The sequence below is a fragment of the Delphinapterus leucas genome, chromosome 3, assembly GCF_059928025.1.
Source record: "Delphinapterus leucas isolate spDelLeu-1000000601 "Yukka" chromosome 3, BTC_Dleu_Yukka2, whole genome shotgun sequence".
Classification (NCBI taxonomy): Eukaryota; Metazoa; Chordata; class Mammalia; order Artiodactyla; family Monodontidae; genus Delphinapterus; species Delphinapterus leucas.
Genome location: NC_143131.1, coordinates 146,851,610 through 146,878,642, shown reverse-complemented (window position 1 = coordinate 146,878,642; position 27,033 = coordinate 146,851,610). Strand labels below are relative to the sequence as shown.

The following is a 27,033-nucleotide window of genomic DNA, read 5'->3' as shown; positions in this document are numbered from 1 at the left end:
TACATACGGATTTCCTCATCTGATGGTTTATTGCCCATCTTCCCACTGTCCAAGGGCAGGGTCTGAGGCGGTCCTGCTGCTCATTGTAACCCAGCACCTGGCAGAGGGCCTGGTACACAAGAGGTGTTTAATAAATGTTGTAGAGTGAATGAGTGAATGGGAGCCATCGTTGCTGCGCATGGGCTTTTCTCTAGTTGCGGCTAGTGGAGGCTGCTCTTCGTTGCAGTGCGCGGGCTTCTCGTTGCGGTGGCTTCTCTTGTTGCAGAGCACGGGATCTAGGCGCGTGGGCTTCAGTAGTTGTCGCACGGGGGCTCAGTAGTTGTGGTGCACGGGCTTAGTTGCTCCACGGCATGTGGGATCTTCTTGGACGAGGGCTTGAACCCATGTCCCCTGCATTGGCAGGTGGATTTTTAACCACTGCACCACCAGGGATTCCCCTGCTTTCTTTTTAATAAGACTAATGACTATTCAGGTGGCTTTGGAGACAGCTCTTTTTGTCGTAAAATCACTTTTCCAGGGTGTCTCTGCCTCCCAAAGGATGCCCTGCCCTGTCTTTTGGCTCTATGCGGTACCCAGGACTAGTGGACACAAACAAGGCGGAGGGAGGTGGGATACCTGAATCCCTGGTGTTGAAATAGTCTGTCTTTCTGAACTGGGGCCGGTAGACACTGGGGACTCAGAGTGAAGGGTACTAAGATTTCTTGAACTTTTCCTCTCTGCAAGGAGCTCAGAGCTTTACCTCTGATAATCATCACAATTCTATGTAAGATGGGCTCGATGACCCCGTTTTACAGATGGAAACTGAGGCCCTGGGGGTTAGGAAATTGCGTGAGTCTAGAGTCCAAATGCCTTCCTTCCTGCCTTGCTTCGCTGAAATGAAATAGATGTTGGATTTAGAGTGGTTGTTCCTGGTGAACCCCTTAGCTGGGCATTCAAGGGCACCTCCCATCTTGTCTTGATTTGTCTTTACATTTTTCATCTCTTCTCACCTGGAAAATCTTCTCCCATAAGTCCCTGGTGTTCACAATGGGCTCTGGCTCTGGCCCCCCATAGCTCCTCCTTTTCCTGTTTCGAATGAAGGTATCCTAGCAAGAACTCATTTGGGAAGAGACTTTGTCTAAAACCGCTTTGGAAACCACTGCTAGGCGTGGTCCCCCGTACTCCCTGAGCTCGTCTTTGCTCCACCATCATCCCTTACCACCGACGGTCTCTTCTTTCCTCTCCTGCTATCTAGATCTACATGTCCTTCAAGGTGCACCATGATGACTTCAAGCTTCAGAGATCTCTCCCGCTCCCCTTCCTGCATCCGTCAGGACTAAATTACATGTGTCAGAAACCCAGCTTAAACTGGCTTCAGAAATAATCCCAGAGTGTGGGTGTTGCCCAGGATTTACTGGCTCAGGAAACTGAACAGACAAGGAGTAGATAGAGCTACAGGCAAAGCTGGACCTAAGGGTCAGACTGTGTCATCAGGATTCCACTGATACTGGCCTCATTCGCAGGCAGGCTCCTCCCAAGCGATGATGAGATGGCCCCCTGGCATCTCCACGTTGCATCCTAACAGCCTAGCAACCTCAAAGGAAGAGAGCTTATCTTTCTCAGGGGTCAGAGCAGAAGTCCCAGGGCTGATCCTTACTGGCTGTGATTGGCCCGGCGTGGGTCATGTGCTCACTCCTCAACCAATCACTGTGGACAGTGGTACCCACCTTGGTGTCTAAGGGACTGTGTTGAGGTAGGGAAGGAGGCTCCCAGGAGGAAAGTCAAGGCACTCTGGTTGAAGGAAAGGTTAATCAGTACCGGGCAAAAAATAACAGACGTCCCCTGCGCGCATGTTACTTATCTTCGCTTATGCACGTGCTGTCTCCGCAGCTCACCCTCCACTCACGGAGGCAGGGGCCCTGCCTGTGTACCCCCATGGCCTCTTTAACAACACCTAGCCTCTCGTGTTTATACAGCATTTCTCTGTTTCCAGATAGCTTTCACATATGTATGTTTTAAGTGTCAAAATTACCCTGTAACCACAGATAATTTGTGCAAGCCAGGAATGGATGTGCTGATCCCTTATCCCTTGAGTATCCAGGTGGTGTCCAGGGCCACCAGAGCCCCCAGCCAGATGCTGTGACCTCCTGCGGCCACCTTGGTTTGCCCGCATTTGTTGTCAATGCATTATTTTCTGTGTGTGCTGTGACTTGTGACAGAGGTTGAAAACATGGCCCTGTGGTTTATAAAGTGGCTCTCTCCGTCCTCCGTCTTAATCGAGTCCTCACACTATCCCGGGAGGCAGCGGAAACAGGTGCTGTTAACCCAGTTTACAGAGGGAGAAACTGTCATGCAGAGGGAAAGGATGAGTCAGCCCAGGCCCCAACTGGAGAAAGTGGCGCGATGGCTTAGCTTATGAGAAATACAAGAGAGCTAAGAGCCGCAGGTGGCTGTGCCTTCCGACAAGTCAAAGTGTTAAGAATGATACTGACAAAGCAGCCAGCCCTGTGGCTCTCTGAATTGAGCGGGGAGTAAGAAATCATGACAGTAACAGCATCTCCTGAGATGAGCAGGGCGCTTATGCTTTCCTACACCTGATTTCATGTAATCCTTTTTACAACTCTCAGAGGTGGGGGTATTTAGACCTATTTTATTGAAGAGGAAGCTGGGGCTCAGAGAGAGCAAGTAACCCGTCCAAGTCATACCGCTGGTCAGGGGCAGAGCTGAGATTCAAACCCAGGTCTTTCTGACTCTGAACTGCTTTGGTCTTGAGTCCTGGAGATGGAAAGACCCCCTTGGTGTTCACACCTGTCTCCATCCCTCTCTGCAGGTCTACATCATCCGTGTCACGTGGTCCAGCGGCTCCACGGAGGCCATTTACCGGCGCTACAGCAAATTCTTTGATCTCCAGGTAAGGATTTGGGGTCTCCGGTGAGCTACAAGGTGGAAAAGAGTTTATTTGGACTTACTTTCCACTTTGACCTCAGAGCCACAGTGTTCTTGTTTAAAATGATGTCTATGCGCTCACCTCAGCGGCACATATACTAAGATTGGAATGATGTAGAGAAGATTAGCCTGGCCCCTGTGCAGGGGCGACACGCAGATTTGAGGAGCGTTCTATATTTTTCAAAAAAGGGTCCATCACTCTGGGGACATAAGCAATGGGCTGTATTGCCTTATGCTTTGATATTCAATATTTTCCAAGTAAAAGAAAGGCTCCTGTTGACTGCTCTAGAACGGAGGCTGATCTGGAGATCGTTTCTGTTGGCCTTGAAGTGCACATCTTGAACTGGTGTAGTCGTGTTGAGTGCGTTCAGACCTCGTGGACCTGTTCTGCTCTCAAGACAGACCCACGTCTGTTGCCTCACCTTGGCCTCCTCTCCCCATCAGCCTCCTTGCTCGGCTCCTAAAATGCCTGCCGTGTTCTCAGGGCACCGTGCTCGCCTTCTCCACTCCTCTGAGGCCTTTGCATTAGCTCTTCCTCACCTGGAACACCTCCTGCACCCTCCAGCCCCCTCGTTGTCTCATCCTCTGGGAAGCCTGGTCTGACTTCATTCCCTGGCCAGCGAAGGCCACCTCCTCTGCACCCCACAGCTCTGCATCCCTCTGTCCTGACTCTGTATTGAAGTTGTCTGCCTGTCGCCCTCTAAACTAGGACTCTCATGGGCAGGAACCACATCTTCATTATCCTCTCTTTCCTTCATGTTTTATTCAAGGACACTGTATGTATCCAGTGAATGTTTGGTGAATGAATGAATGAACAAACGAACAAACGAAGGAATGAACTATAACCCCCATGAGCACCACCAGTCTCACAGGAAGCCTATGTGGACAGCTCTGTGTAAGCCCCTCCCCAGGAGGGTAAAAGATCTCTAATCCATGGGTCAGCAGCATTATCCTGACGTCACCAAAGGCCAGCAACTCAAAGCAAGTGTGTCATGAAAAGTCACAGTGCCTGATATGATGTAACAAAGTTCTTTAGAAAACACAGACCTCAGGAGGAGATGGGAACTTGCCCGGCTTCCTGAATCCACGAGTGTTCCCTGCCACTTGGTGAGGGGCTCACATAGCTCACAGGCCAACGTAAGGCCTCATCGAGATGACTGTCTTCTTTCCCTCTGTGTACCAGTTAGGATCCTTTGGTTGCAAGGGACAGAAACCCAACTCAAACTGGCCTAAGTAGATGGGGGGATTTAGGGGGCTGGTGTGACAGAATGTCCTGGGAGAAGGAAACTGGCAGGCTTCAGGTGAAGCTTGATACAGGGTTCTCCTCTGTGTCCTCTCACCCAGCTTCTTCCTCTTGTTCTGAATTCCCAGTTTCCTGATGTTGCTTTATCCTCAGATCCCACATGGTTGCACAATGCTCTGGGCTCACACTTAGCAGGAAAGAGTGAAAGGTCACTTTGCAGAAGTCCCAGCAAACACAGTGTTGTGTTTCATAGGCTCATCTCGAAGCCAGTCGGTATGGTTGAGGAATGTGATGGCCAGTGGGCTTATCCGGTCCCTGCTCTGCCTCTCAGTCAGGGAGGTGGGGACTGAGACCTGGAGAGAACAGCTGTGATCCGATGTAGAGAAGGTATTGTGGGGACATCAGGAGACAGCCTGGGTCCTCCACACACCAGCCTGTCTTTCTGCCTTCCATGTTCTCTCTGGAGGTGATATTAACCACCGTCATCCTTGGTTGAACAGACCTAATCTGTTCCTAAAAATGTCAAATAGAGAATTTTCAGAGCCTGTGCTCCAATATTTTAAAAGGGGGAGGGGAGATAATAATATGCCCCTAACCTGTTTCCCCAGTATCACCAAACAATCTACATTATAAATTGCCAAGTCATTGCATACTGGACAGCAATTGACACCAGTTACCTAATTACTTAATATGTAATGAACTCATAAGTGATGTTTTGTGTTCACTATGCAACAAACCAAACAGTATCATATACAAATGATATTTTTCTTCTGGTCCGCAGCAAACATGTACCAAATGTCAATACCCAAAGAGGCTCTATGTTAAAGATGTTAAGATACCATCTAAAAGGGACTTGGCAGGAGCAGACAAGGGCATGGGCGGGGGAAGGGCTGACCCTGGAGGAAAGGCAGGAAAGATGATAGCAGTAATGCCCAACACCTCCGAGCGTGGTCCTGCGTGAGAAAGACAGAGATCCATACCCCCTGCTCAGACGCAAGAGTGATCTATGTAGATCCATTTCGGCAGGTCTTTAGAGCATGGGTGTCGGGTAAATATTTTGCAGGTTGCTAGACTGATTTTTCGTGCACCGAGGGTCCATGTTACAGGGGCAGCGGTGCTACCTATATTTTTGCTTTCAGAGGCCTCTTGCCTGCCTGATGCTTCCAAGAAGGAACAGAGGGGGCAGAGATGAGTGACATGGGTGATTGCTAGCCTAGGGATTATTGGCATCCACAGAGCAGACACCCACTCAGCTAGCTTAGGCAGAGAGAAGTGGGGGTGGACTGATGAGAGGAGGCCAGTGTGCCCCCATGGAAACCAGAGCCGGGAGTACAGCCGGCCTCACAGGGGCCCGGAACCAGCAACAGAATGACCCACTGGAAGCCTGGCAGCTCCCGGGCCGTGTGTCACGTGGCCACAAGCTCTCCCATCGAACCTGCTCCCTTTCCCGCCAGCCCCTCTGGACCAGCTTCTTCCGCCAAACAAGCACCTTCAGTCCCCAAGTTGACGTGCCCTTCCCTGTGTCAAGGCACTGGAGTTGGTGGGTTCGGCTCCAGTCTCTGGGAGAGAGCATCTGATTGTCAGCCTCCTGGGTCAGAGTCCACCCCCCGAGCCTGCTAGCTGTGGCCAGAGGGGTGGGGCGGGTGGGACAGCATCATCTAGAGGAGGAGATTCAGTGAGAAGAGGGTGGGGAAGAGGCCCTGGTGGCGCGGACAGAAATGCTCACTGCTGCCCTTTGGCAGCCTATGGGCCAGGCAGTGTGTGGGGAACTTGACTGTGTTACCGGGTTCCCTATTCCAGCCTCGCCCAGGGCTTCAGACCTTGACTTCTGGGGTTAGGCAAACCTGGGTTCATTCACATCTCAGCTTTGCCTTTTCAGGTCTCAGCTCAGTGTCACCGCTGTATGTTTCTGAGCCTCAGTTTCCCCATCCACATACTGTATTAAGAATGAAAGCACTTTGCTCACATTTGTCGTGACAGTTCAGTCAGTTGTGCTTTGCTCGGTTAAGCGTTATCTGTCATCTGCTGTCGCTCTGCTCACATGGGATTTGCCCAAGGTGACATTGTTTGGGAACGTTTTCGAGCCAGGGTTGGATCACAAGGCAACCTGGTCTGAAGCCTGCATTCCCTCCACTCTCCTGTTCTAACTCAACTTTCTTATTTCTACCAGAACTTAAAAGTGAGGTTTCCTTCCCTCCAACCCCAGCATAATTAGTAAGAATTGGAGGTTTGCTGCAACATAGACTCCCCTCCTGTAACAAAGTCTTCTAAAGACAGGGCTTAAGCCAGCTTTAAAGAGTCCCAGATGGGCAACTGGAGTGGGAGAGTCCTGGAATTCCAGAGGGTCCTGCTGTCCTGGAAATGGCCTGCCCTGCCCCCCAGCCCCACACCTGGGAGAGGGAAGCTGGAAGAAGGGGCTGATCCCAAGGACCAGGCAAGGAGGCCGGCCCGCGCGGGGCTTCGACACCCTGAAGTTGGATGATTTCATGATTCCCCCCTCCCCTCCCTCCCTGTCTGGCGAGTAGCCTTGGCTTTTGCAGCAGTAACTTGGCTGAGAGTATGGGGAGGGTCAAGCTTTCGTGGAGGAACAGCTCGGCCAGTGTGGCGTAATGGAAACAGCAGGCGACTCAGTCAGGAGACTTGGGGCCCAGCCACCTGTTCTGTGTGGCCATGGGCACACCCCTTAACCCCTCTGTGCCTGATAGTGATTTCTTCATCGGTAGCATGGGGCTGATGATAGGGAAACAGCTGGCATTCCTGAGGTACTGCCTGCTCAGCATCAGGATGTAGTGACTCATTTAATCCTCATGTCAAGCTTATCAAATGATACAGATGAAGAAACCCAGGCTCAGAAAGGTTAAGTCATTTGCCCAAGGTCACACAGCCGATGAGCATTGGAACTCGGCTTTGAAGCTGGGCAGGCAATACCAGGGTCCACGGTCTTGGTCACTCTGCTCTTACCAGTGGCTACTTCACAAGGCTCCTTTGGAGTTAAAAGTGATGATGTGTGTCCGGAAGAGGCAAATCCATAGAGACAGAAAGCAGATTAGTGGTTGCCGGGAGCTGGGGGGAGGGAGAAAGGAGGAGAGACTGTTAATGGGAACTGGGTGTCTTTTTAGGGTGATGAAAATGTTCTGGAATTAGATAGTGGTCATGGTTGCACAACCTTGGGAATATTCTAAAACCCACTGCATTGAACACTTTAGAAGGGTGCATTTTATGGTATGTGAAGTATATCTCAATTTCTTTTTGTAAAAAAGTGATGATGTGTGTGAGAGTAGTTTCTGGGCTGTCGAGCCCTGAGCTAATGTCAGCTGTTGGGATTATTGATAGGCGTGGGTTGCTGCTAGGAATTGGCATGAAGATTAGAGCAGGCGGTGATGCCAGTTTAATAGAGTGGTTAAGACCCTGGGCTTTTATCCAAATGCTGCCACTTCCTGGCCATGAGACCTTGTTTTAGTCAGAAGTGTTTTAGTTGCAGATGACAGAAACCCAGTCCATATGGATTATTCAAAAATTACATTGATTAGCTAAATGGAACTGAGAGGACTAAGGGTACTTGGCTTCAGGTATGGCTGGATCTAGGTGCCACGGGGTGAACCAGGACCTGCCTTTCTCCACTTCTTGGTCTCCTCTGTGTCCAGGCAGGGTGTTGTCTGGTATGGTGGCAGCCACAGCTCCCAGCTGTATCCAGCGGTCAGCTCAGTGACTTCAGGGAAAAAGAGAACACCCCAACGGTTTCAGCACAAGTCTCATTGGTTCATCTTGGGTAATGGCCAGGCCAGTCAGGGCCAGCCCAGGAACTGGAGTAGAATCAGCATCACATCCATGCTGACTGATAGAGGAGTAGAAGATTCCCCAGGGGAAATCAGAGGCGTGCTGCCAAAGAAGGGAAGATAACCTGTAGATGACAAAGAAGTAAATGTCCTCTCTGGTGGGGGCAGGACACTCAGGCAGAGGAAACAGTCTGCAGAGAGGCCGCTGGGGTAGAAGGAAGGAGCATGACTCAGGCTCCTTCATGGGAAAAGAAACTCACAGTCACCAGCAAGAAAGTCCCCTTTCTGAGAGATCACCTTCTGATATGATTTCCCAACTTCCTTGTCTTAGGAAAGCTGGACTCTGATAGTCATGCCTACCACTACTGGTTAACATCTGGCAACGTGTCTCACTCACGTGAGGGCGCAGGCGGTAGAGCCCTGGGCTTGGAGTGGGAAGACCTGGTGTCAGGTCCCAGCCCTCTGTCTGACTGGCTGTGTGGCCTTGGGCAGGGCCCTCAGCCTCTCTGAACCTCTCTTTCTGCCCTCATCTGGGCACACTCTGGAGAGTCTATCAGAGTGTAACAGAGGGAGCTGGCCTCCGAACAGGGCACTGGGTGGGGACAGGAATGCCTGGAGAGCTGAGGGCAGCGCCTAGCGGAAATGCGGTTGGTTGAGTGACATCATAACAATATATTGGCGACTGTTTACTAAAGTGCACTAAGTGTCCATATATACGCCATCTCATTTAGTCCTCACTTAGAGGCATGAAGTCAGTGTTGTGTCCACGTCACAGATGGGGGAAGGGAAGCTCAGAGAGGCAGAGTCACGTGCCTAAAAAGGAGCATGGCTGGACTCAGGCCCAGGTGTGGTTGAGTCTGAAGCCTGTGCTCCTGCCTCCCGAAGGTCCAGGATTGCCTTCGAATCTGTCTGCTCTTAGAGTTCTGTCCTCTGAAGACAGCTGACCTCTGAAGGCCCATTCGGTACCTCCCTGTGAGATGCAGGCATAGTCTATCCTGCAGAGGACTGCTCTGAGCAGAGCACGAGCCCTGCACAGACACGCCTCGGATGTGTGACGGGTACACTTTACCCTGTGCCATGTGACCTTTGCCCTCTGAGTTTTCCCACTAGTTCATTGCATCCCCCAGGCCGAGGGTCATGGTCATCCCTGGAGCCAGGGCTTCCCTCACAGAGGGCACAGTGAAATGTTTGCAAGTGTTCAAAGAGTGTCCTCTGTGCCAGCCAGGGAACTCAGGCAGGGCCTGCTTCCTGGAGGAGGTGACATCTGAGCAGGGTCTTGATAATGAGTAAGGAGTTGCCCCACTGACAGGATGGGGGAGGGCGTCCCACACAGAGGAAACCATGTGTGCAAAGGTGCAGAAGTGTGAGAGAGCAGGACTGTGAGCTGGGCATCTTGCAGAATTCCGACAGCGGGGGTGGCGCCAGGGGGATGCACAGAGCCAGCTGGCTCACCCTGCCCGGCAGGGAGTTCTCGAGAGAAGCACCAATGACATGTGTCCTGTAAGCAGGAACACTCCATGCTTAGGGGACTGCTTCCAGGCACGGGGGCTTTCCGGGGGATCCGTTTCCCAAATGCAGCACATCACAGAGCTGAAGGCAAGCCGGAGGCGGCATCTTGATCTGTGACTTTGTTTTTCCCCAGAGAAGGGAACCGGAGACAGGAGAGGCTGTCCCAGGTCACACAGCAAACATCGTTTGTTTCCAGTTTCTGTTGAGATAGAACTGGCCTGTCCCCCTTCTGAGAGTTTTGTAGCCCCAGATGCACTTAATGAGCTTTGGGGACTGACTGTCCAGAAGCCCCCAGGCTCCACCGCAGAAGCCAAGGGGAAGGGAGTGTTCTTCTCCCATCTTTTCTGGGAGCAGGTGTAGGAGGGGCAGGGCTGAGGTTCTCGCTCCCTAGGCGGGCCTTGCCCGGCTGGGAAGACATCCCAGCGAGCTCCTAGTCAACACCTGGCCTAGGATTCCACCAACCATCTATACCCAAATACTGCCTTTGCTGAACCCTGAGACACACTCTTTCCCCAGACATTGTCTTCTGAAATTGGGGTGTGCCTCCCACATGTTTTATATGCTTAACGGAATATTTGTTCCCTTCCATCTGAAAAGCCGTTGCCATATTGATGGTATAGAGCTGAGAAAATACGGTAGCTGCCTTTTTTTCACACAGCACAGTCATCCCTTGGTATCCCTGGGGGAATTGGTTCCAGCACCACTCCCTTCATGCCCCCCGCCCAACAGATACCAAAATCTGATGATGCTCAAGTCCCTCATGTTAAATGGCGTAGCATTTGCTTATGTCATCCTCCTGTATACTTTAAATCCTCTCTAGATTACTTATAATACCTAATACGATGTAAATGCTATGTAAATACAAGGTAAATGCTATGTAAATTGTTGCCAGCCATGGCAGAATCAAGTTTTGCTTTTTTGGAACTTTCTGGAAGTTTCCCCCCCCCCCGAATATTTTCGATCTGCCATTGGTTGAATCTGCAGATATGGAACCCAAGGATATGGAGGGGCCAACTGCAATTCTTAATTTGGAAAACAGAAAGAGGCCAGGTGTGTTGGTCAGTTGCGTCTAAGGCCCAACGCAGGTCCTGTTGCCGCCACCTGGAACATAATTTCTCCTCTCCTAGACAATGGCTGACCAAACCAGTTAACCACTTTTTCATTCATTTGTTCATCCACTGATTCATTCACTCTTTGCGTGAATATATCCCAAGTGCCTACCACGTGCCAGTGAGGGGGGCGGGGCAGGCCACAGGGCAACCCAGTAAGGGGGTCGGGCTGAGAACATGCTGCCCTGACTGGGAGGGACAGCAAGGAGGAAAGAAGTGGACAGACAGGGAGGGGCGGCAGGCTCCAAGGGGTATGTCCAGGGGGGGCATGGCGACATTTAGACAAAGCAGCTCGTCGAGGGGACAGAGTCCCCAAAGACAGCCAACCACGTGCTGTAGAGCAGGCCCAGCTATGTTGTCGTGTCCTGCTCTGAGAACCACGCGACTCCCCGCCAGCCTGCAGCTGCCCACGATGGTCACCCCGGCCCTTCTGCACTGCCTGCTCTTGCTCTTCTGGGACGCGAGGCCTTTGTCATAGTGAGGGAGTAAACCCCTCCCAAGTCCAGTCTGCCGCTAACACAAACCACGTGTGGACCTCCACGCCAGCCTCCACGGTATTTTCCTTGGACAGCCTGTCTCCTCTCCCTCCACCACAAGCTGTGTCTTAAAAACTGCTGATGGAGTGTTCTCTCGTTCCCCTTGTGATGTGGCAGCTTGACGTGGCTCCCCCTCCCTTCCTACCCCCCAAGACTGACTCACTTTCCTCCTCAATTTTCAGTCCCCTGCACCCTCAGGCCGACTTCCTTTTATTCTCTGGGGGGAGGGGTGTGGACTTTCCAGTTTCCAAGGATACCGTCTGCAGTTGGACTTTGCCCGGCATGCCTCTGGTCCTGCCGCTGCAGACATCCCAGGTCTGGGGGTCCCTACAGAGGGTCTGGAATGCCACCCATGTCTGTTTCAAAGCCTGTGAGCGCCAAGTGTGACAGTTCCCTGGATAGAAGCAGCCTGTGGCCTGTGAACCCAGACACACTAAGACCAAAAACAAAACAGCTCGCAGGCCTCTGATCACCTGTCCTCGCGAATAGCAGTCAAACAGATTGCAGTTACCACTGACGGGAGGATAAAATGAAATAAAGCAAGATATGGCTAAAAGAGGAGAATGAGTCCAACCCTGTGCCACTAGTCACGTGAGGCTATTTCAATGTAAATTTAAGTTAATTAAAATTAAATAAAATTAAAACTTCAGCTTCTCAGTCGCAGGAGCCACATTTCAAGTGCTCGGTAGCTAGCCATCCAAGGGCTGGTGGCTGCCATAAGGGACAGCAGAGATGTAGAACATCTCCATCATCGTAGAAAGTTCTGTTGGAAAGCCCAGCTCTGGCCACTGAGGAGACCTGGGTAGTCGGAGGAATTTTACCAACCTTAAAACGCAGCCTCGTTGTGGAATATTATTCAGCCTTAAAAAGGAAGGAAATTCCAGCACATCTTATGAAACGGATGAACCTTGAAGACATTCTTCTAAGTGAAAGAAGCCATACACGAAGGACAAATGCTTATATGCAGTGCCAAGCATAGTCAGATTTATAGAGATAGAAAGTAGGATGGTGGTTGCCAAGGGCTGGAGGAGAGGAATGGGGAGTTAGTGTTTAATGGATATAGAGTTTCCGTGTGGGATGATGTAGAGGTTCTGGAGATGGAGGCTGGTGACGGTCGCACAACAGTGTACTTAATGCCGCTAAATTATACACTTAAAATGGTTTATGTTATGTATACTCAACACAAACACACACACACAGTCTCAGTAAATAATGAAAATTTTTCCCAAATAATTCTCAGAATAACATTCATTGTGGGCAGAGTGCAAGGAGGGGGCATTTCTTGTTGAGCACCCAGTGCATCCCCACTTAACAGTTCACATACAACATTCATTTACACAACCCCCCTGCAAGTACACACAGCTGGCACGAGGAATCATTAGGATTAAACCCCAGGGCTCTCTGGTCCCCAGGGATAATGTCTGTGGTTAGAGTTTGCAACATTAAACCCAGGTCCGCTGCCTCAAATCAATAACACTTGGGGAGACACTTCAGCTCTTTGAGCTCCACTTATTTGGGTAGAAGCAACTGAGGACACAGGGTGAGAGAGTAACTCTCTAAGACAGAGCTGTGAAGACCACAGGGAAATACAGTGCTGGGCAGGGCTTCTTTAGCCGGTGCGTGCACATTCACATAGGGGCTCAGCAGGAACTCGGGAGAGCGCATATAAGTGGGGTACAGTGGACAGATTACTGGGGTGTACCTTTAAAAAAAATTGTTCCCCTGAATGGTGTTCCAACATTGTCTTCACAAATAAAATTGAGAAGGAAAAAAAAAAGATAGTGTTAGGTCAAACCTATAAATCTCTCAAAAGATGCTGCCGCTAAGATTGGTTAATCACCTTGCCTTTAAAAAAGAAGCATGCTGTTTGCCTGTGCATGGAATACGAAACGTACCTGGTCTCAGGCTGACTTTTCATGTTCATGTGACACTCCGAAGCTGCCTAAGAGAGTGGTCTTGGGGGAAAAGAATGGGATTTAGATTAAGATACTTGAACTGGCTGGACCACCACTTAGCTGTGTGACCTCAAACAGTTCATTGTGTCCTGCTCCCCAGCTTCTCCATCTGTGACATGGGGGTTGTTCATTGCTTTCACAGGATTATTATGAAGGACAGATAAAATCATATGTCTGAAAAGGATGAACTGTAAACAGTCAAACCAGTTAGTAGTGGTTACTAATTATTATTTAATATTAGTAATGTGAATATTATTAATCGGAGGTACTCAGCAAACATCTGAAGCTGCCCCCACTCCCACATTTCACTCAGATGCATTCATTGGTCTAGCCAATTTTTACTGAGTGCCTTCTATGTGCCAGCATTGAAAAGCTCCTGGATTCAAAAAGGGAAGCCTCCCTTTCCAGCAAGGCCCACTGTGGCCTCACCAGCTGCTGAATGATGGTGAACCAAGCATTTCCCCATCACCGCACAGCACAGAATAGGGGCCAGTTGGAAATCACAAATAAAACCACAGCCTCATGGGCAGCCCTTTAGGGTTGCCAGCCAAGCTGAGTCTGACCCTCCTACGCAGGGGTGTCACATAAAACAGTGCTAAGGAGGCAGGGAGCTCCAGCCTGGATAAATGGCCCTGTTTCCTGAGCGCTGGGGAGCAATCCTTTTTAATTGCCTTAGTAGCATCTCAGAGGTGGGTGATGCAATGGCAGAGAAGCTGTGGGCTTCTGTCTCTGGCCCTGCCCCTTGCTGGCTGCAGGCCCATGGCAGATTTCTTCACTCCTCTGGACTTCAGTTCCCTGGATAATAATGTCCACCTTGAATGGGGTATTCTGCAGATTTCGTGAGAGGATATGTCTAAAGAATCTAACCTGTGCTTGGCATGTAAACTTGTTTCTCTTCTCTCCCACTTCAGGTCTCTCCTCCCTCCCCCTACACTATAGCTGTGCTTACTTCTCCAGGCTATTCGAAGCTGCTTTTATGCTATCAGAGGGATACATGTTTTTCTTTTTTTAATTGAAGTATAGCTGATTTACAATGTTATGTTAGTTTTAGGTGTATAACATAGTGATTCAGTATTTTTGTAGATTGTACTCCACTATAGTTTATTACAAGGTAATGGCTATAATTCCCTGTGCTGTACAATATATCCTTGTTACTTATCTATTTTATACATAGTAGTTACTATCTGTTAATCCTATACCCCTAATTCATCCCTCCTGCCTTCCCTTTCGCCTTTGGTAGCTACAAGTTTGTTTTCTATATCTGTGAGTCTGTTTCTGTTTTGCATAAACATTCATTTGTATTATTTTTTAGATTCCACATATAAGCGATATCGTATAGTATTTGTCTTTCTATGACTTATTTCACTAAGCATAATATTCTCTAGGTGCATCCGTGTTGCTGCAGATGGCAGAATTTCATTCTTTATGGCTAATATTCCATTGTATGTATGTATGTGTGTGTGTGTGTGTGTATACGTATATGTGTATACACACACACACACACACACCACATCTTTTTTTTTTTCCTCTCGTGAATTCGTTTTTATTTTTATTGCTTCTTAATCCTGTTGTGTATTGATGGGCATTTGGATTGCTTCCATGTCTTCACTATTGTAAATAGTGCTGCTATGAACGTTGGGGTGCATGTATCTTTTTCAATATATTCCCAGGAGTGGGATTGCTGGATCACATGGTAGTTCTATTTTTAGATTCTTGAGGAACCTCCATACTGTTTTCCATGGTGGCTGCATCAATTTACGTTCCCACCAACAGTGCACAAGGGTTCCCTTTTCTCCACATCCAGAGGGACACATCTTGAGTGCCAGAGTGACTTTCTCCTTGAGGTAAAATGATGGGCAGGCCTCTCACATTCAGCCATCACTTCAGGAGGCGCAGGACTCCCTTTTCTTCTGCTTGAATCCTGGGCCCATATACTAATCAGGATGGGTTACGATATGCTGCTATGACAACTAGCCTCACTGTACACAGGGTTTATTTCTCACTAGGGCTACATGTCCATCAGAGGTTGTTGGGGGCTCTGGACCCTTGCTGGCAGAGAAGCCACACTCTGGAGCATGGCCATCACGTGGCAGATGGAAATGAAGAGTGGTGAATCAAGCACCAGTCCTAAGTCTTCCACCCCAAAGTGAGCCATGTCTCTCCTGCTCACAGTTAATTGGCCACATCCCACTTCAAGGGGGTGGGGACGTACAAATCTACCAAGCGCTCAGGAGAAGAACCAGAAATCTGGTGACAGCATTTATGACCACACAGCCCAGCTTTAATCTGTAAAGCCATGTTGGCAGTTGGTATCATTATGACCAACTAAGGATGAGGCCCGAGGTATGTCACTTCCCCCGACCGCAAGTAGCAGGTCCTGGTGACTTCGTATATCCAGTCAGATACTTCACATTTATTCCTTAAAATGTCAGAGAGGCATTTAATGTTATCAGAAAACATGAAAGGTTTTCGTTTTGGGTGCCCCATCCCTGTGCTTCCTCTAGCCCCACAGCAAGCCTGCACCAACCTCTCTAGATGCCTCCTATACCACTCTGCAATGACCATTCTACTTTTCAGTCTCTCTCTAGACACTGAATCTTTTCATCGCTGCACCCCATGTGCCTGACACAGAGCCAGGCATGGAGCTGAGCCAGCCTGGGGAATTCTTAGTGGGGCAGGGGCGTGTCATGATCTCGCAGGTAATGATTAATTGAGTCTCCATAGTTTGTTCCTGAACACAGCCTGGCAGTTCTTAGGAAACAGGATGACCTGCCGTCTGTGGAATTCTGGGGGCGTTGTTCACGCTTCAGGTCCTGGAAGCGTGGCTGGAGCGCCCGGGGGAACTGAGAATGGTCTCTCCCAGCTCTGAGCCTTCACTAGTCTGGCAGCTGGGACCTAGAGGATTGTTTGCATGGATATCCTAGGTCCAGTTGACAGTGCCTTCCCCATTAGTTTGGAAAGCTGAACAAAGTGAACTTTTATATATCAAATCACACAGTTCACATAATTCCTTTAAAACGTCAGAGATGCATTTATCAGGTTTTTTTGTTATTCTCCCCATTTAGATGCAGATGTTGGACAAATTTCCCATGGAAGGAGGACAGAAGGACCCCAAACAGCGGATCATTCCCTTTCTTCCAGGTAAGTGAGACACAGGCTCTCAGATGGGGCCTCTGGGCTCCCAACACAGCTCTCAGATCTCTCCCCTCGTCCTCCTTGAGGCATTGTCCCAGTGACCAGACCTTAGTCATTTGTTGAAATCAGTGCCTAAGGATATGGGCTTTGGAGTTAGATGCTTTGCTATTTACCAGCTGCTTGACCTTAGGCAAGACACTTCACTTCTGGGATCCTCGGTTTCTCCCATCTCTAAAATGAGAATAATTCAAGGTCATACAGTTTGTGTGGTGAGTGGCATCTATTATAATGGCTACTGTATTTGTTTTCTTTCTTTCTTTTTTTTAAATTGGGGTATAGTTGTTTTACAATGTTGTGTTAGTTTCTACCGTACAACAAAGTGGAGTTCCCTGTGCTATACAGCAGGTTATTAGTTATCTATTTTATACATATTAGTGTATATAGGTCAATCCCAATCTCCCAATTCATCCCAGCCACCCCCCACCCCCTGTATTTGTTTTCTGTTGTGCGTAACAAATTACCACCCAGTTAGCAGCTTAAAACGATACCCATTTATTATCTCACAGCTCTGTTGGTCGGAAGTCCAGGCAGGCTCAGCTGGGTTCTCTGTTTAGGGTCTTAAAAGACCAAAGTCAAGATCTTGGCTGGACTGGGCACTTACCTGGAGGTTCTGGGGAAGAGTCTACTTCCAACCTCATTCAGGCTGTTGAGAGAATTCAGCTCCTTGCAGCTCTAGAACCCAGATACCTGTTTCCTTCCTGGCTGTCTGTTGGGGACCCCCTCAGCTTCCAGAGGCTACCTGTATTCCTCATCCATCTTCAATCTGGCAACAGGGCACTGAATCTCTCTCCCGTTCTTGGAATCTCTGACTTCCCCTCCTGCCACCAGCTGGAGAAAGCTGTCTGCTTTTAAAGGCTCATGTGATTACCTTGTACCCACTTGGCTAATCCAGGATAATCTCCCCCTCTTGAAATGAACTGAGGCATATCATATAACATGGAGTGAGATTCCATTGTATTCACAGGCTCTGAGATTAAGGTGGGACATCTTTGGGGGGCCATTTAAGAAATTCTGCCTGCCTGCATACCCGCCTGAGTGGGCCAAGCACCTTCTGAGTGTCAGGCACTGTGGTGCTGCCACCAAGCACCTTCTGAGTGTCAGGCGCTGTGGAGGAGTTAATGCAACCATGGCTGGTCCCTGCTCTCAAGACATTCAGTGTCCCCTTACCCCCCAGAAAAATTCTTACCAAAGGAATAACATCAAGGCTTCAACTCAAAAAACTGGGTTACCCAAACCAATGTTATAGCTTCAACTAATAATAGCTACCATTTATTAGATCTCTGTTGTGGGCCAGTCACTGGGCTAAGTGCTTTACATTCATTAGCTTGTTGAATCCTTAGAACAATCCTGCAGGGCAGCCATTACTATGCCCATTTCACAGATGAGGAAATTGAGGCTCCAAGAAATGATAATCGCTTGCATAAATGGCAGAGCTGGGATTCAGTCACAGGTATGGCAGGCTCAGAATTCATGCCCAGAGTCAGACAGCCCAGGTTCAAATCCCAGTGCCCCTAATCATCTACTCTGTTCCCTTGGGTAAATTACTTAAGCACATGGAGTTTCATTTCTACGTTTGCACATTGGAGATCATAGTGGTACTTAAATGATAGAGTTGTTAGGAGGATTAGGTAAGTGCCTGGTATGTAATTAGCAGCAATTAAGCACTTACTAGTATCTTTATGTACAGGTAATTCGCAAATTGACAATCACCCTAAATCACAAATATTTAGAGCTGGCCAGCCCTTTAAATCTTTTTCATAATGCAGACAAGGGGGCAGGCACTGAGATGGATCACCCAGGGGCCCATTCTCCCCTCCCCCACTGCAGGATTCTGCAGTCAGCACATCCGTGCGTTCTTCTGGATAGTGTCATCGTTGAGTGAGTTTAGAGACAGGGTAGATGTATTTGCCAGGCCCCCATTTACTGGGAGATCATTGGCCTAAAAAAACCTAATGTTTTTAGTTCTTCCACGGGGAGAGAACACTGGAATTTTTTTCCTTATTGGAGGAAAGCCGGTATGCCAGCTGCAGTAGCCACATCTCAGCACCCGAAGCATGTGCTTTGGAGTTCAACAGGCCCAGTCCTGTGACCTCAAGCATACGACATCTCCCCCCCCACCTTTGAGCCTCAGTTTCTCATGTGTAAAATGGGACAGTGACCTCTGCTTCACAAGCTTCTCTCCCTGGCACATGGAAGGTTCTCAGTAAAGGCAGAAACAGGGTCCTGGGACATTCCTTTGGAATTTTGGGGCCTTTCATGTCTTGGAGTCCTACTTAAATGATCAATCTGGAGATTTAAGTTGAAATGGGCTCTAAATGTATATTTTTCTTCAAGGAAAAAAAGGAAAGCAGTGAGTTATAACTCTTTGCTGGTGAAAGGCAAAACCAGCTGTGGAAAAAACTTCCCAGGACAGGGAAGAACTTGAGCCGACCCTCTCCCCAGCCCCTGAAAGCTTTCGTGGTTACGTAATCCTTTTCCACCCACGAATTCATGAAAATGCTGTTCTCAGGGACTTGGCTCCGTTGTCCCTGCTCAGGACACCCACTTGTAGCTTGGAGAGGCCCCGTTGGGCCCTAAGACCCCTGGAGCATCCCTTCCCAGCCCACCTCTTAACTTTTCCTTGAGGCCGAGACCAAGGGCAGGGATGGGTGGGAGAAACGTCCCCTCTCCTAGGGGTCAGTTTTCTGCCAAGACTGCCACGTCAGCAGAACAAAAGCGAGTTTCATGTTAGCACAAAGGCCGGGAGGGGGGCGGGTGCGGGGAGAGCAGCCCTGTGCAATTTTCCATCCCAGCAAGAGCTGGGGAAGCCAACTTGGCAGAGGATGCGGCTTGAAAAATAAGAATTACAGTTTGGCCTTCCTCCACTATGGAAAACAAAAGCCTGCTCGTTCCCACCAAAGGCTGTTCTCTCCTCTGATCACCCTTCCCATTCCAGGAAGGCTGGCCTGAGGGGAGGGCTGGGTGCGGGCTCGCTAGCCCTCCTTCTCCGTGACTCACACAGAAGCTTCACAGGAAGCAGCAGATCCACATTTCACCTGGAGGCACCGGCCAGGGGGACGCTGGCCACTCTGTTCTGCCCCACAGCCCAGGGCCTGAGCGGTAACTCCACTCCGCTGTGGATAAATGATGAATTAGCCTGTCAGAGGCAGGTCTTAAGAAACCAAGTTAGGGGTTGAGGACAGGAGAGGTGCTCTTCCTTGTAGAATATAAGGCAGTATCATGTAACCTATTTTTTAAACAAAGTAATTACCCTTTTTTAAGCACCTAGGGAGGGCCAAGCCCTGTACTGGTGTATCACGGAGATGACTACTAAGAGATAGGGGCTGCTCTCCCATTTTACAGATGAGGAGACTGAGGCTCTGCCAGGTAAATGCATTTCCCAAGGCAGCACAGGAAGGAATAGACGCCCTTGGGATTGGCTTGGGGCCTCACTGACCCTGTGGAGCCTGTGGCCTCCCCGGCACATGCTACTCCTGCCGAGGGGACTTCCTGTCCCCACTGCTGGCAGGGCACCTGACATGTGCCCAGAGACTCACTGAGGCCACACAGGAAGAGGAGTGACATTATTGTGCCACACCCCCAGGAGACGTTGAAGGCGCCTGAGTTCTTTTTTTTGTTTTTTTAACATGTTTATTGGAGTATAATTGCTTTACAGTGGTGTGTTAGTTTCTGCTTTATAACAAAGTGAATCAGTTATACATATACATATGTCCCCATATCTCTTCCCTCTTGCGTCTCCCTCCCTCCCACCCTCCCTATCCCACCCCTCTAGGTGGTCACAAACCGCCGAGCTGATCTCCCTGTGCTATGTGGCTGCTTCCCACTAGCTATCTGTTTTACGTTTGGTAGTGTATATATGTCCATGCCACTCTCTCGCTTTGTCCCAGCTTACCCTTCCCCCTCCCCATATCCTCAAGTCCGTTCTCTAGTAGGTCTGTGTCTTTATTCCCATGCCTGAGTTCTTGGTCCTCCCCCAGCCCCTGCAGGCCGGGCCTCGGGCAAATTCTCTTGGGTGGTGGCTCTGAGGTGGCCCTGTGCCCGGGCGGTGCTAACACCACGCCCTTTGTAAATTTTTCGAGTCAGGTCACAGCCTTCTCAGTAAGAGACCTGTACACCCCTCTCTCCACCCTTCCTCTGATTTTATAGAAGGGGAAATTATACCAAACTGGGACCAAAATGTTGTTGGTAGGCACCCCTTCTCCCATTTTGAGAAATAGATTAGAGGACAGGAAGCGTTTGCTATGTAGGATTTCTCTTCACAGGCACACACTTCTTATTTTCCCTGAAGGTTCAGGATTCTCCTAGGAATTCTGATCTTCAAGTGGTCCCACCCATGAGGGTGGTGATTATTACTCCCACCCAGGGAAGGACTGCCCCACCCAGAATGTCAGCAGGGGCCCTCCCTGTTGGAAAGCACTAGTGCCAGGAAGGCAGGCCCCCGGTGCCCGTGCACAGAGGGCTCACACAGAGCCTGCACCTAGGGAGTGAATGAGGGAATATCATCGGCTCTAGGGAGGCCAGGTTGTAAACTCCTTCCCACTTTGCTGCACAGTTTGCTTTTTTCGTTTTAAATGACATGAACATTTTCTGATTCCCAAAGCAATCAATATTTATAGTAGGCGCTTTGCAGAAAGTATAAAGAAGAACACAAAAAGGCTTTGTCTTCTACCCTCGGAGACAAGCACTATGAACCCTGGGAAGCATTTTCTTCTAGATTTCTTTTCTCTTCTAACAAGTGTGGTGTATCAGAAATTTGACTCACTCATCAGAATTAAACCCATCACCATTATAAAGAAAGGAGATCCTTGTTATTAAGGAATATAAGGAGTATGTATTTCATCTCATTGTGGGTTCTTTTTTAATAAATGGAAATGAACAAAAAAAGGATTTCTATTAGGTTGACCGTATCTACTTCATTTCCTGATTGTGCCTTTTTGCCCAAGAGCACGTTGTCAGATTATTTTAAATGTGATCTTAACCATATGGTCTTTTTGGGTACAAATCTCCCTGACCACCTTGCATTGCAAATCTTTAAAAGTCAATAGGCTGTTTCCCATCATCCCTTTCGATTCTGTCCTATGATGAAAACTCTTTATGGGCCTTTCCTAGCGTCTTGTCCCTGCTCACCCAAGGTTGACCCATGGAGACAGCAGTCTCACCAGCACCATCTCAGATGAGTGGTTAACCCCTCCTCACCCTGCCAGCCTCGTAACCCAAATTCTTCTCCAGGACCTACCTCCTTGGACCAGAAGTAGGTGAAGTTCTTAGTAGGTCTCCATGCTCTGCAGTCTGGAGAGCTGTGGTCTCCCTGTGCATTCCTTTTTGACCCCTAGAGACCTCCTGGTCGCCCCGCATGAGCGTGGCAGGGGGGCTTGTCTCCATCCCCCACCTCTTTGTCGCTCCTTGATGTCTTATTTCTGATTTTCCAGCCCCTGCCTCTGTGACAAATCCAGAATGGTGTGGCCATGCTGTCTGGATCCTCAGTGCATGAGCTTGGCCACCATCTCCCCATGAGAGGACCTCCTTTAAGACTCTCGGGAACCCGCTGATTTGCTTGAAACAAACCTCACCCATAATGTTTCAGCATCTTGGATATTTCCTGAGACCCTCAGTGGCATCATTTATATACTTGTCTTTGCCTGTGACCCATGTCCTCTGCCCATACGTCACACTGGAGATTCTGGTACCACACCCCAGGGCTCAGATGTCACCCAGCAAGTAGTGAATGGACTGTTAGGATTCGGTGTGGTAGGAGGGCTTGGAGCCCTCTGTTACAAACACTTACTGGCGAAGGAATTGAAGGGATTTGTCATCCTGGCAGGTGGAATCCACCTTCATGCATTGATCAGACGTGAGTGCCATGTGGCAGGGGCAAAAAGTTGACTAAAGCCGAGTCAATCCCTATTTGGGCGGAGCCCCGTGACTAGTAGGAAGGAAGAAGACATGTAAATCGACAATGTGATGTGTACAATCAGAGACAGGAACTCTTTTTTTTTTTTTTTAATTTTATTGAAGTGTAGTTGATTTACAATGTTGTGTTAATTTCTGCTGTACAGCAAAGTGATTCAGTTATACACATATATATTCTTTTTCATATTCTTTTCCATTATGGTTTATCACAGGATATCGAATGTAGTTCCCTGTGCTATATAATAGGACCCTATTGTTTATCCATCCTATATATACTAGTTTGCCTCTGCTAATCCTAAACTCCCAATATTTACCGTCCCCCCCCACCCTTGGCAACCGCAAGTCTGTTCTGAAAGAGATAGGAACTCTTAACCCATTTGAAGTGTGTAAGAGTTTCCCAGCAGGGGTGGTGGGTGGGGAAGGTATTCCAGGCAGAGGGAAAGGCACAGAATTATGAGAAAGCGTGGAGTATTGGGAAAACATCAGACTAGAGCAGAAGGTATACAAAGAAAGAGGAGGGAGGGGGACTGAGCTGTTGGGTGAGGGCATATCTGAGTGTTCGCTGAACTGCTCACCGCATCTGAGAATCTTATAGTTGGACAGGGGACCTCCGATCATCAGGTCTTCCTTCCTTAGTTTGATTTCAGCCTCCCTTATCTCACCAAAACTTATCCACTGAGCCCCACTCCCTCAAGCCCTTGCGCTAGAGCTGTGAACAGGGCTTTGGGGGACCAGGCACGGGGTCATCCAGGCCCTGTGGATGTCCGGCAGCCAGGAATTTAGGTACCACTCAGGCCTACCTACCAGAGGCGACCACATCCTCATCCTCCCAGGTTGCTGAGAGCTTGGCACTGCTCCCTTACAACGCTGTATGCACTCTCGTCTCCCGCAGGCAAAATTCTCTTCCGACGGAGCCACATTCGGGACGTGGCCGTCAAGCGCCTGATACCAATCGATGAATACTGTAAGGTAAGTCTGAGAAATGCCAGCACTTCCTGTGTCTCGTGTCTTCCCTGTGGGTAGTTTTGGGGTTTTTTTGTTTGTTTTTTCTTTTCCTTTTCTGACTACAGGACGCCCATTGTGAAAGATCTGTACGGGTGAAAAAACTATAAAGAAATTAGAAAAACCAATCACCCATGATCCTTCAACTCAGAGGCAACAATCATGAAGGTTTTTACGTATTTCCTTTCTCTCCTTTCTCTCTGCATGCATTTCTTTATGGTATTGAGATCATCCCATATGTGTTATTTTTGTTGCTCTTTCTCTTTTCTCTCATATTAAAAGAATTTCCCCATGCTATTAAAAAAAAATCTTCTTGAACCTGCTTTTAATGGTTGCATAGTATTCCATTGTGCATGAATGTTCTAGAAGTTATTCAGCCAACCCCTGTCGGACAGTGCAGCTGGCTTCCAGTCCCTTAAACGTTCTCAACCACAAGGGGCCTCCCTGCCTTTTGGTTATGTTTTGTTTGATTTGAGGCTGAGGTCAAGAAAGAAGCATATTTTTCTTTTGTTTAGCTTCCCTAATCTTTAGTATTTATTCCTCTAACTTAAAATCACTAGCAGTTTGATCGGAGAAGGGTAGGAAAAGAAAAAATGCCTTAAAAATGGAGCAGTGAATGCTTTCTCCCCCTAAGATCAGGAGCAAAAGCAAAGTATATTTGCTCTCTCCACCTCTGATCTAATCTACATTTTACTGGAGATTCTAGCTGGTGTAAGCAGGGAAGAAAAAGGAATAAAAGGCATAAGATTAGAAGGGACTGCCTTGATTCACAGATGACATGATTCTACTGTAGAAAACCATAAGGAGTCCACAAAAAGACTTATAAATGAGCTTAGTGAGATTACAGGATTCAAGACAAATATTAAAAAATCAATTGTAGGGCTTCCCTGGTGGCGCAGTGGTTGAGAGTCCACCTGCCGACGCAGGGGACACGGGTTCGTGCCCCGGTCCGGGAAGATCCCACATGCCGCGGAGCGGCTGAGCCCGTGAGCCATCGCCGCTGAGCCTGCGCATCCGGAGCCTGTGCTCCGCAACGGGAGAGGCCACAAGAGTGAGAGGTCCGCGTACCGCAAAAACAAAAAAAAATCCACCTGCCAGGGGCTTCCCTGGTGGCGCAGTGGTTGAGAATCTGCCTGCTAATGCAGGGGACACGGGTTTGAGCCCTGGTCTGGGAAGATCCCACATGTCGCAGAGCAACTAGGCCCATGAGCCACAACTACTGAGCCTGAGAGTCTGGAGCCTGTGCTCCACAACAAGGGAGGCCGCGATAGTGAGAGGCCCGTGCACCGCGATGAAGAGTGGCCCCCGCTTGCCACAACTAGAGAAAGCCCTTGCACAGAAACGAAGACCCAACACAGCAAAAATAAATTAATTAATTAATAAACTCCTACCCCCAACATCTTCTTTAAAAAAAAAAAAAAGAATCCACCTGCCAATGCAGGGGACATGGGTTAGATCCCTGGTCGGGGAGATCCCACATGCCGCGGAGCAACTAAATGCATATGCCACAACTACTGAGCCTGCGAGCCACAACTACTGAGCCCACGTGCCACAACTACTGAAGCCTGCGCACCTAGAGCCCATGCTCCGCACAAGAGAAGCCACTGCAATGAGAAGCCTGGGCACCGCAACAAAGAGTAGCCCCCCTCACTGCCACTAGAGAAAGCCTGTACACAGCAATGAAGACCCAACACAGCCAAAAATAAATAAGTAAATTATTTATTTATTTATTGGGGGGAGAAAGGAAAGACTGCGTTACTGGTGTAAGGATAGGCAGATGGACCACTGGAAGAGAACTGGGAGTCTAGAAGTAAACTCTTCAGATTTATGCTCAACTGATTTTCAACAAAGGTACCAAGAAATTCAGTGGGAAAGGGTAGTCTTTTTAAAAAATGATGGGATTATGGGGTATCCATATGCAAAAAAATAAAAAATAAATTTTTAAAATTGGACTGTGACCTCACACCATGCATAAAAAATCAGCTCAACTCAAAATGGATCATAGACCTAAATAGAAAAGCTAAAACTATAAAACTTCTAGAAGAAAACATAGAAGAGAATCTTCATGACCTTGGTTTAGGCAAAGAGTCTTAGATATAACACCAAAAGAGAAAAATCGATATGTTCGACTTCATTAAGCTTACACATTTCTGTGCTTCAAAAGATGTCATGAAGAAAATGAAGACATGCCACAGATTAGGAGAAAATATTTGTAAGTCATATACCTGAGAAAGGACTTGTGTTGAGACTATATAAACAACTCTTACAACTCAAGAATAGAAAGACAACCCCAGTTTAAAAATAGACAAAAGAGGGCTTCCCTGGTGGCGCAGTGGTTGAGAGTCCGCCTGCCGATGCAGGGGACACGGGTTCATGCCCCGGTCCGGGAAGATCCCATGTGCTGCGGAGCGGCTGGGCACGTGAGCCGTGGCCGCTGAGCCTGCGCGTCCGGAGCCTGTGCTCCGCAACGGGAGAGGCCACAGCGGTGAGAGACCCACGTACCGCAAAAAATAATAATAATTAAAAAAATAAAAATAGACAAAAGATTGAATAGAAACTTCACCTATGAAGACATACAATGCTTAATAAGCACACAAAAAGTTGTTCAACATCATTAATCATCAGGGCAATGAAAGATAAAACCATGATGAGATGCCTACACAGCCTCCAGAATGGCTGTAATCAACAAGACACACAAGGGGTGAGGATGTGAGAGAAAGCGGAGCTCTTCATTCTGCTGGAGACATATGATGGAAACCACTTTGGGAAAACAGTTTGGTAGTTTCTTCAAAAGTGAAATGTATCATACGATTACTCTCAGGTACATACTCACAAGAAGTGAAAACTGTCCACACAAAGAATTGGATGCAATTGTTCATAGCAGCATTAATTCGTAATAGCCCCAAATTGGAAGCAATCCATATGTCTATCATCTGGAGAATAGATAAAGAAAATGTGGAATAGGCATACAATAGAATATTGTTCGACAGTGAAATACTGATTAAGGCTGCAAGATGAATGAATCTCAGAAACATGATGCTACGCAAAAGAAGCCAGATGCAAAAGACTATATGTTGTATGATTCCATTTACATGAAATGTGCAGAAAAGGCAAATCTAGAGAAAGCAGGTCAGTGGTTTCCTGGGCCTTGGGGCAGTGGAAATGGAGATGGACTGCAAATGAGGTTAGGGACATTTTTGAGGTGATGGAAAAGTTCTAAAACTAGAATGTGGTGATGGTTGCCCAACTCTATAATTTGAATTTGAATCATTGAATTGTGTACTTCTAATGGGTGGATTTTATGGTGCATAAATTATACTTCAGTAAGTCTGTAGAAAAAGTTTGAAGGGGGAAAGTGTGGGGATAGACGCCCCTCTCTTGGCAGGAAATGTCATGGAAGGGCAGAAAATCACTCCTGATTGAGCATCTTCTCTTTACCAGACATGACCACATTTCATCCCTCCGATAACATGGAGTACGTGTTCTTTTTCCCTTTGTGTTGATGAGGAAATGGAGGCCCAACAAAGTTACTCACAATAACAGTATTCGAGACTTTGAGAGATGAACCCAGCCCTTTTAGGACTTGGCACTCGCATACCACTTATGGCCTCTCTAAGAAAGTACAAATTCAAGAGGCCAAAATAGTTAAGCATGTGTTTCCTAGAAGCAGTTAGACTCAGGCTCTTCTCTCTCCTAAGGATACCCTTAAAAAAGGGATGGCGGGCTTCCCTGGTGGCGCAGTGGTTGAGAGTCTGCCTGCCGATGCTGGGGACACGGGTTCGTGCCCCGGTCCGGGAGGATCCCACATGCTGCGGAGCGGCTAGGCCCGTGAGCCACGGCCGCTGAGCCTGCGCGTCCGGAGCCTGTGCTCCG

The 27,033-nt window shown here is 48.4% G+C and overlaps 1 protein-coding gene and 1 non-coding gene across 4 annotated transcripts in view; both read left to right on the top strand.

Annotated features, from left to right (window-relative positions):
- Positions 1-27,033, top strand: part of SH3PXD2B (SH3 and PX domains 2B) — a 111,944-nt gene that overhangs the window by 29,038 nt on the left and 55,873 nt on the right. For 2 of the 3 annotated variants that reach the window (XM_089909655.1, XM_022595108.3), the window contains exons 2-4: positions 2,810-2,890; positions 16,119-16,194; positions 23,051-23,127. In XM_089909655.1, the coding sequence (XP_089765781.1) occupies positions 2,810-2,890; positions 16,119-16,194; positions 23,051-23,127 (234 nt within the window). Of the gene's footprint in view, positions 1-2,809; positions 2,891-3,695; positions 3,821-16,118; positions 16,195-23,050; positions 23,128-27,033 lie in introns of those variants that run through there. The other variant, XM_022595109.3, reaches the window with a different exon arrangement.
- LOC115803304 (U6 spliceosomal RNA) lies at positions 3,000-3,106 on the top strand. Its single transcript, XR_004023988.1, has one exon. It is a non-coding gene; the product is annotated as a U6 spliceosomal RNA (small nuclear RNA).